The sequence below is a fragment of the Anneissia japonica genome, unplaced genomic scaffold, assembly GCF_011630105.1.
Source record: "Anneissia japonica isolate Jap-2015-1 unplaced genomic scaffold, ASM1163010v1 scaffold284953_len930413_cov181, whole genome shotgun sequence".
Taxonomy (NCBI): Eukaryota; Metazoa; Echinodermata; class Crinoidea; order Comatulida; family Comatulidae; genus Anneissia; species Anneissia japonica.
The window spans coordinates 455,845-466,703 of NW_022746987.1; the positions used below are offsets into that span (position 1 = coordinate 455,845).

Sequence of the window (10,859 nt, forward strand, 5' to 3'; positions counted from 1 at the left end):
TCACGCATGCGTGTTCAAAATTTCTGACGTATTGGAGCTAAAATAAAAACAGGAGCGATTTGAAAACCACCTATTTTTTAGTCACTAAATTTTGATTGCAGTCGAAAATGGGAATTCTCGGTTTGAGGTCAATTTCGACTACAGTCGAAGACGGTATCTAGAGGGTTAAGAGTAATAGTGGTGGCTCTATACCTTCGAGAGAATGTTGTCCGATTTGAAGGTGTGAAGTACTAGTCACTAGTGGGAGATTGCATTTTATTATATTATTTGTATAAAATCTATGTATATTATTAATTTAAATATACAGTATTTAATTTATTTGCATGTTTGTTTATTTACAATTCATCATAGAAAATCTACATGTTAGAAATGAAAAATTAAAAAGAATATCATCATTCATTAGGCATCACTACAGCAAACCTACTGGTATCTTTCCCAGTTTCTGGGCTAGATTGATGCCCTCAACATTCTGACACCTGTGAAATAAATAGCTAATTGATCTCAGATCAATTGGTGAAATGGTGTGGTGGAGAGTGGTTTTCTGTCTCTGTTAATCCTTTTATTTTATTGCTCTGGTCTCTGTCTTTTGGTTAGACTAGGTTAGTTGTGTGTGACTTGAAGCCCTAATACCATACTAGGTATGCTAGTCACTGGTAGCCAAACTGTAAAAGAATGGATAATAATAATAATAATAATAATAATAATAATAATAATAATAATAAATGTGTGGTATCCATATGTCACTTCATGCTTTGCAGCTTTTTTTGTCCGTTTTTTTTTTTTCTGGAATTGTAGTAAGCGACCACTTTAAATGTAACAAAAAAGGGCAATGTGCCTGAATTATTTTACCATATTAGCTGGCCTATATTTCTGGCTCATCATTCTATTTTCTGAACATTAATTACAGCGAGACCAGTCAAATCACTCTCTACTATTGTATAGCACCGATATAGAAAACTGCTACTGTACATTATTAGCATATGATCGCTTGCAGGAGGAGACAGCATATGTCATGAAAATGAGAAGCCTAAGCACTGGTTCATGATTCTGAAATTTGGAATGATCGATCGGTTGACATTACTTGACATGTCTTGGGGTTTGATTGCTGTCTAATCATTAGACTAATTGTTTTTTAAAGTCACCATGACCTGTGACCTCCATCCTAGGTCTCGAAACTAGTACACTACTTTTGTGACTCCCATATTTCTCCTCAGCCATTAAAAGTGTGAGTTTTCTCATATATTTTCAGCAGACGAATGAATAATGAAATATAAAACAAAATTAATAATAAAAAATTAGTTTTAGATCTTTCCTACAGGATTTTTAGCATAGGCAAACGCAAGATTTTTGTATACCCTGTTTAGTGAAGGAAAAAAAAGCTATAAAAAATAATATAATGTTGTTTTCATCAAAATCTTGTCAATTATAAGAAGAAATGTATCCGAGTAAAAAGTTGTAGTAGAATATTGCCTCAGTGGTGCCGGGCTCTAGGATATACAATTAACATCTCGACGAGATTTGATTGACAGATAAACCGACTAATCAGCGAGTGTCATTTAGTCACGTGATCAAAAACTTTTTCTCGGACATTTTAATTTCCTTAGACAGCTGGTTTAAACGTGAAACATATGTGAGCCTAGGCCTAGATGTCTATGCTTGGTTATAGATACCCAGATTTACACAAGCAGTGCGCATCAGTGACTTGGCCTTTGCCGACAACAAGGTTGACTGAATGCACCTTTTCCCTCTTCTTTTGGGAGCGAAATACAGAGGCTTTTACAACAATTTCCCTGCCATGTTCCATGAAATAGATTAAAACTATGAATATACGATTCATTTGCATACCGCCTACCCTGAATTGTCTTTCTTAAAGAAGGTTGATAGCAAAGAAAATCTTCGCCAACTCGGCAAGTCTAGCCGCCATTGTCTAAGATTTTCGTGACTTTGTAGGCGGGGCTTCGCTTCCTTGTCGACATGTCAATTGGGGAGGGGCTAATATGTCTAACAAGTAGGTCTGGCAATTGCCAAACAGTGGGGTCTAGCAGAAAAATCCTGGTATGTGTCACTGGACTAAGTTTCCTGGCATCTACAGTAGAAATATTTGGCAATTTGTACCTATTTTAAGCTCTTCTGGCATTTTAGGACATTACAAAAAAAATAAACAAATTTTGTTCAGACGAGGGCTTGGCCTGTCTGACGGGGGACCCTTCCCCCCTTCTGGCACCATCACTGAATGCCCTAGGCTATCTATTAAGATCCTTCCACATGGTCATATTAAGAATATGAGTTAGGTTGTAAAAAACTAAGTAATTACATTGATAAATGTTTCATGTTTACATATATAAATGTTTGTAGATCTTCTCCAGAAAGTCGTGGTTGCCAGCATATTTTGGTAAGATTTTTTTACCAAATAAAATAATGAATAGAGTGCTCTAGATCTGATTGCAATTTGCATGATTGCATAAAGACTTTTTTATAAAAGAAATATAAACAAACTGTCCTTGATTTCCTTTCAAGGAAGTAATTTTAGATGAAATTATGATGTAGCTACCTATTTGTTGATGATAATTAGGGTAAAATTGTCAAAAGGTATAATATAATTACTTAATTAACCAATACAACATATTCTACTAATAGGATCGTTAACCTACATTCGTTTCAAAAGCTTTGTGTAATAATTGCAAATTCAAGGTTATATTTAGTGCCTTGACCTTATTCGGAAAGGAAGCAAATTTATGTAACTTGAACGTGGCTGTTTTTATGTTTTGCGGGTTTTATGATGGTTTTATATTATCTATGCTTATGTAACTTACTAAAAAAATTGTTCAAATACATATTATGATCTAGAAAAGTTGATATATAATATAACAAAATATGGTAGGTCAGTTATTTTGAATTGAAAGGATAGGATAAGCAAATATATCTCCATACAACGAGAATAGAAATGCTGTAGTGTAGTAGAAATAATTTAGGTAGAGCACCCTCTATATACTTATATGTGTGAAGAGTGTCCTTTCTGTTTATTTTCAGTTGGTTTATGATTTGCAATTTATACATTTGTTAAAACAGATTGATTATGTACACTTATTTTGTTTTTATCCTACTGTAATACAGTTATTTTTATTATTATTGTTTTAATATTAATATATTATTTTAATGGTAATATTTATATATTGAAAATCACTTTTATTCAATGAACATCATTACAATAATATTTGATAAAAGGAAAACATTTAGAAATCTCCCTAGGATAACATTTTTAAAGTAAATGATAAGGGAGAAGACAGAGCCAGAACATATTACAAAGGAAAAAAGATAGACGAAGGAAAATGAGACAAAACAATACAAACAAGAAGAAAAAAATGCATTATTATTAAGAATTATTAATTGCAAATAAAATTATTGGAGATAAATAGAAAATATAGATTTCCCTCTGTATTATATTATATTACAAATATTGTAGTTTATATTATCAAATAACATTTTATTTACCTTTAATAATAATATGTATTTTCCATAATAAAATATAGAAAACTTAAACCCCTTTTACAAACATTTCTTTCTTCATAAAATATTTTAGGATAATAGTAAATGTATCCTGTTAGCCAGGAGATATTTTAGGTTGTATTGTTAAAGTGCGCCTCGGAATAGGTTTACCTAGATAGATGGCGCATTATAAATGCATTATTATTATTATTTATTATTATCTAGACCCATCTGTAGAAGCCTCTCCCTGGCCTATTTATTCCAAATTCCTGGATCTACCACTGAGTATATATTGTAATTCCCATTTATAATGTTTATTATTGTATTTAATATATATATATTATCTATATTCCTATTGAACTGGTACTGTTTTATGGATCTTAGAATTGTTATACTTTTGATTATGGATAATTTAAGTAGTGGTGTAAGAGTGCTTTTGAAGTAAAAAGTTGAATTATCCTTACAAATTTTAAAGCATAATTTTAATAGATTTTAAAGTATTTGGAATTCATCATATCACATCACAAAAGAATAATATTACATTTGAAAATAACTCGTAATCCAGGTACAATTAAGTAAATTGACGATTGTAAATCCCCACAGGTGTCTGCCTGTCAAAATTACTAGATATTCCAACCAGGTGGCCTAGATAATTGTTCTGTTCCATTAAGTCTTACAACTTTGAAGTTCTTGCAAATGTAGTGTGCTGGCATCGTTCTAGGCATGTGCAGAATCATTAACAGACTAGAAACCTCATGTTTAATGCATTCAGAGTATTCTAGTACCCTCTGTAGGCCTCATGAGAACATTGCCAATCTCCAGAACTTCATGATGCGTTTATCCCCAAACTCCCAGTCCTTAGCTATTTCTTAATGGACCCAATTAAGTTGCTGCTCTAATTACTCAGTGTAATGCTAATGGGCCTGATAGTATTTCTTGGACAATTCCTACTGAATAACTTCAACGAGAGCAAGAAATTAGAAGAACAAATGAAATAAAATAATTGTTTAACAATGTTTGTACTTTTGTGTGCTATTTCAAATTCAATACTTGTTATTACTTCAATGCTGTGCTCTGTTAATTTTTATTATATCACTTTCTTTTTGCACATATCTTATGCGATGTGACATATTCTATGGCTTGTTGCAGATATAAATCAGGCTGAATACATCATCCTGAAGAGCCAATCACAGAGGTGGAAGCTCAGGATGTTTCCAGTTTAAAGCCAAGCTCTTGAGGAAAAAGAATATTTGATAGGTTGTAAAACTGACTGGTATTTGTCGGAAAACATACAAATTTAAACATTAAAAAATCTGTATCCCAGTAACTGTTACTACGTTTTTTGTCAAACACACTTTTTGAGTCTCAGAAAAATCAGTGGTACAACATATCAAAAAGAATGTTTTCCTCCAGAGTCTGGCTCTAAACAAGTTAAAATCAGTCGAATCAAGGAGCGTTCCCGATTATGTCGGGAACATCCACGCAGGACTATGATTGCACTGAAAAGAAGAATGTAGCTACCGTGTAGCGATTTTATGGAAACAGGCTTCAGAATAACTGTTTTTGCCTCGAGTAGAAACGTCCAATGTGAATAGCACAACTCGGTAAAATCTTTTTGAGCCGTGATTTATTTTGCATAATAAAAATTTTCCTTGTGTGCTATTATACAGATATTGCCTGCTTAGAGGTGTAAAATAACATTTGATATCACCGAGGGAATTATTTTTTTTTTTTGAGGGATTATATTTTCCCCGAAGCGCATAGCGCTGAGGGAAAATATAGCCCTGAGAGAAAAATATAATTCCCAAAGGGGATATCAAATGTTATATTACATTGATAGAAAAGGAAATATCAGTTAAATTTCATAGCCAAAAATAGATGCAAATAATTAACTGAACACATTACTTTACATATCAAGAAATTTTATTTAACTTTTACACAATATCTGTTATATTACATAGCCAAAATACTTCATATTACCTTCACTTTTAAAAAATGTTTCTGTAGTGCGTAGCGTTATCATTGATCGTTTAGCGTACAATTCACCGTTTGCTCTCCTTACCTCAGCATAGAATGACCGGAGAAACTCATTGAGCTCTGGTGCTGTTAATTTTTCAATGCAAGTAACTGATGATTTCTTGGCCTTACAATGTTCACTGAGAAGGCCTACATTAACGGATGAATTCACAACAAATTTTGTACACCGAGAATCCTTTTCGTCAATAATTCTGTCCAATTCGTCTTCGTCGAGAGATTTAAACCTATTTGAAGTCGCCATTTTCGAAGCGCTAGGCTTACACCTTTACAATTTGTGAGCGATCGATCGTGCGCTCGACTAGCATTCACTACGGGCGCAATGCAGGTGTAATCCGGTGACGTCAGAGACCGGTCACTTTTCAAAGGGAAATATAACGTTTCCGATCCTCGTAGCGCTAATCACGTGATGCCATTTCGACCAATCACGTACTCGAATTTACATAGGCTATGTAATATAATGGTTTAATAACTTATGTTTTCACATTTTTAATGTACCCACTTGCTTTGTGATAGTTTCAGTAAAATCTATTGCATATTTATATCTAAGTGTGACCAGTAGTACTATTCAGCTGTAGGTAAAGTTGTGCATTTTCTTCGTAAAAATTAAGCAAATGCAAACACATTCAAGAATAATAATATAATAATAATAATTCTTTATTGGTTCTCTAGTAATAGGAAATCGGAAATTCGGGCTGGGTCCCTGGATACCTGCGGCAGCTGCAGTGTAATGCCACCCAACTTAACTGCAGTTCACCCTCCAATTCGAGACCACCTTTGTGACATTAAAATTTGGGGTGGTTTCTGGGTTGGTCTCCAAGTAGAGGGCTAGCTTAAAAGGTTGAAGATTATTATTTGGGTCTTTTGAAAAGTGGTCTCAAATTAGAAGGGTCTCGGAAATTAGAGGGGTCTTGAATTGGAGGGTGCTGTACTACATAACGGATACAAACATTGTCCCACCTAACTCTCAATATGTGGGTTATTCAAGGAGCCAAACGATCGGACTTCAATTAAAATCCGACGCTTGCAAGGTTTAAACAGGGGGATTCAGCCTGAGAAGCAGGAACAATACTGTACCTCTCAGCCAAACGCTCAGCTCTAGAAGATGCTCAGAAATAATATACACATTTAGTGGGCCTATGTACTGGTATTCAACATGGTGAACTTGTACCAAATCATGCTGATTTTGAATAATATCAAATAGTGCAAACATTATACAGTTTATACAATTAATTACATTAATTAAATTTACAATTATAACTAGAGACACTATAAATTATTTATAGTTCTAGTTTACCTGCCAAAAGTGAGTACATTATCCAAGGTACATAATGGAATCATATCTTAAGATATCATGAATATGATAGTAAGTGGTTCGGTAAACTGAGGTATCAATTATGATGCTGTCTATACAATGAAGAAGGTTCATGTTACATAATAATGTACATTAATTTACCATATTTGTTTATAGACAGAGTAATATTGCATATATACAGAGGGCTCCAGGAATTTGCCATTAAGTCTGACAGTGAGGTTTGAAGCGTGATAGGAATAAACTGACAAAGCTGGGTGAGAACGGGTCCCAGTGGAAGAATAATTTAGCTTTTCTCTCTCTTTGAAGCGTAAAAGGAGGCCGTAGGCTAGGGGAGCCTGTGAGCCACAAATTGCCCCCTAGGGCCTTTAGGCAGGAGAAGTTTCACAAGCTGAAATTTGTATATAAAGAATGAACATGTTATTTTTAATCGTTCGACACCAACGCTGGTCAAATTGCTTGTGTCGTAGGACAAGACACCATTTATCAACGTTTGCTTGTCTTCACCCAAGAATATAAATGGGTATCTGGTTGAATGATTTGAAATTAAATTAAATCGCAGACATGAATAGAAATATACTTCCCAGGTAGCAGAGGAGGTTGCACATTTTGTATGTATATGGTTAATTCTGTATCCATTGACCAGGGGAAAATTATTTTTTCTGAAGTGGATATGTGCTCTATAATCAACTATTTATAATACCCAATTCCAAAAAATGAGTTTTTGCAGGCAAACATAATTTTTGCTTTGTTTGTGTTCAACTGTCACAGATGAAAGTGCACATCGTGGCTATGCACATTCATATAGCTTTGTCTAGGAAGCGTCCTTCTCTATCTGAACATCGTGGGCATCAGACTCCTTGCTTATTCATTTTGGTGTTTTTCAAATAAAGCACCAATTCCAAAATGATTTTTATCTGAAGTGGATAAGCTCTATAATAATAGTTAAATATGTATTTGTGCCAATTCCAAAAATCGTGTTTTCCTGAAATGGATGTGTGCTCTTTAATATTCAAATATATAATGCGCCAATACCAAGAAATTGATCAAAGTCGCGGTTAACCTTAATGTTTTTGTCCCTGTGACTCGTGAGCTTGATGGGAATTCAATTTTAGTCATGAATCGTCGCATTTGTAAGCATAGTCTTATTACGACCCAATTTATCACTCACAATAGTATTGAGTTGGCCTAGGGCTGACTTATCTCTGACCGAGTCAACCCGTTTACATTACAATAATCAGGCTGCCTTAGGGCCAATATTGCGCATTTGCAGAAAATTTCGTTCTTGAATCGGGTTCACAATTGCAGGACAGGAAGTTTGCATGACAGGTCAACGGGCATTTAAATGTTTAATTTCTGACACGTAAACGATGATGGAAATTTTAGTGCTTAAATATAAACCAAATAAAAATATTTAAACCTTTTTTAACATTTTTAATTAATATTGTCATCATTATCATTAATATTGTTATTTTAATAATTATTAATTTATGCAGCCTCCACTCTCTCACTCTATCAATCTGTATATTAATTGTTGTATGCGGTCTTCTGTCCATATTTCTCTTGATATATTTTGGAAACTTTTTCGGTTTTGCAATTTATCACTATCAGGCAGACGTTGACCTTGAAGTGTGATTGGTCAATGGAGAGTCAAATGTCAGATTAAAAGTACAGCTTATATTTAAAGTTGGCAAGGTTTTCCGCAATGTAGGACCTGAACTGACTTAAATGTTAAAGCAAATTTAGGTCATACCGAAATTAAAATTCTATACCTACTTTGCATTATGGGTTAAGTCAAACGTGGTTTGGCCCAGAATTGATTTAACTCTAGGGCTGTTTTCACATATTTAGTGTAAATTGGGTCACTTTAGGATGTGGGAGTCTGTGCATAAATGTTAAGAAATTTGTTCTGTTGTGTACATGCATTTGCATATACAGTTGATTACCGTAAATGATCTAAGAACTGCTCCCGAATAAGCACTGTGCCCCTCATATTTAATTTTGAATAAATGTTATGATGCATATTCAGTAGCACACTACAAAGTGCCTGGATATTTCATGAAATTATTATACTAACTTTGCAGTATGCTATGTGCAACATATGATTCTATTTAACTCTCAAACACTTTGTGAGAAGTGCCGCTCTTGAAAAAGTTCATCTCTACTTTTTTTATGCACCGCACTGAACTATCAGAAAATAATAAGCGCTGTTATATATTATGCAATTATAGTCATGTTTTGAGGACCCTATGGAAAATAGAAGCTGAAGAGCCATTATTTCCTGAAAAAATTTGTTGAAGGAAATAATGGCTCCTAAGGCTTCTATTTTCTATAGGGTCTGAAATAACTTGACTATAATTGCTTTTTAAATCAGTCACCCAGTTTTATATAATTATATTTAGGCTATATATTAAGTCAAACCGGTTACGATGAACACTTCTCAGTGGACTATATAATAACTGCACATATGAGAATGATTTACTTGTAGTATTCTTCGCGATATGATGAAGACGAGTACATTGATTGTTGATGAAGTTTAGGTAGGCCTAAACTTCTGGTAGACATTAGTTCAAATCGATTAAAATATATTGTAAACATTTAAATGGAAACGATGGATAGACACAATTAAAGATACTTTAAATAGGAATAACATGCCCACCTTCCAAGAATTAAGAAATAGCGGTGAGATGTTAGACAGACAAAAATGGAGAGAGAGGCTAGCACCACTGACAGGCGGAAGCCTACCTGGGAGCTGAAGTAAGAAGTAAGAAGTAAGTAATTTAAATTATGAGTTATTTCAGCATTGTCTTTTCAGTCCAAAAGTCAATTGTCTTGTTATCTCATAACCAATGCCCTTCTAGGCCTTGCCAAGTATTGGTCTACGCTTCATTTGTGTTAACCAGTGCAAATTTGATTGAGATTTCTTAGGTCTGCTCTGTGTGGGTTCAGAGCTAGGCTAGCAGCAATGAATTGTTCATCGCGATGTAAAACCCCTGCTTTTATTAAGCTTTCTGCGAACGAGATGCAAAAAATCGGAGGCACTATATCGAATTAGTGATTCATTGGGGAAATGTTCAAATGAAAATGATGACTTATAAGTAATCAAACAATAAGAAAACGGTAGCACTTTATAGACTAGTTGAAATATGTATTGTCACAAGCTTTCGTGTACACAGTACACTTCTTCAGGTGAATGATAAGAGAGCAACATGCAATCGAATATAAAAGGTCTAAAACAAAAGGCAAGTAATAAAAACAATGGAGGCATTAACATAACAATGAAATCATTCCCTGTAGTGGGCAAGAAAGCCATAGTCTTTGTTTAAACCCAAGTTTACACAGTCAAGTTGCTTAATTATTTTCTGTTCACAAATTTCCCTATCTAGATTGTTCTTAAAATTACCCTTCTTAACTACAGCAACTCTAAGATTATTGATAGTGTGACCTGTGGAAGTGAAATGTTCAGCTACAGGTTTCTTAATTAACTTGTGTCTAATGTCAAACTTGTGACCATTAATTCATTTCTGAGAGTTTGGCCAGTTTGACCAATATAAACAGCATATATTGCACTTAATGGCATAGATGATGTTAGTGGATGAGTAAGTGAAGTGTCCTTTGATGTTGATGATATAGCCATTGGGTCCAAGTATGTGACTTTCAGAATGAATAAGATGGCAAAGCTCACATTTAGTGCTGTGACAAGGAAAAGTGGCATTGATAGGGATAGACTGAGAAAATTTACTAGAGATAAGATGCCTTTTAACCCTCTAGATACCGTCTTCGACTGTAGTCGAAATTGACCTCAAACCGAGAATTCCCATTTTATTTTCGACTGCAATCGAAATTTCGTGACTAAAAAATAGGTGGTTTTCAAATCGCTCTTCTGTTTTTATTTTAGCTCCAATACGTCAGATATTTTGAACACGCATGTGTGAAGCTTTAGTCTTTCGAAATCTGTGAAGAACTCACATGCGCTTATATAAAAATGTTTAGAAATATCAATTTGAAATCGTTATTAATTTCAAAA

The 10,859-nt window shown here is 34.1% G+C and overlaps 1 protein-coding gene across 1 annotated transcript in view; it reads right to left on the reverse strand.

Moving 5' to 3' along the window:
* Window positions 1-9,677: 9,677 nt before the first annotated feature.
* Window positions 9,678-10,859, reverse strand: part of LOC117120378 — a 2,593-nt gene continuing 1,411 nt past the window's right edge. The window contains exon 2 of the mRNA XM_033265419.1: window positions 9,678-10,292. Coding sequence (XP_033121310.1) covers window positions 10,117-10,292 — 176 coding nt within the window. The 3' untranslated portion in view covers window positions 9,678-10,116. The remainder of the gene's footprint in view (window positions 10,293-10,859) is intronic.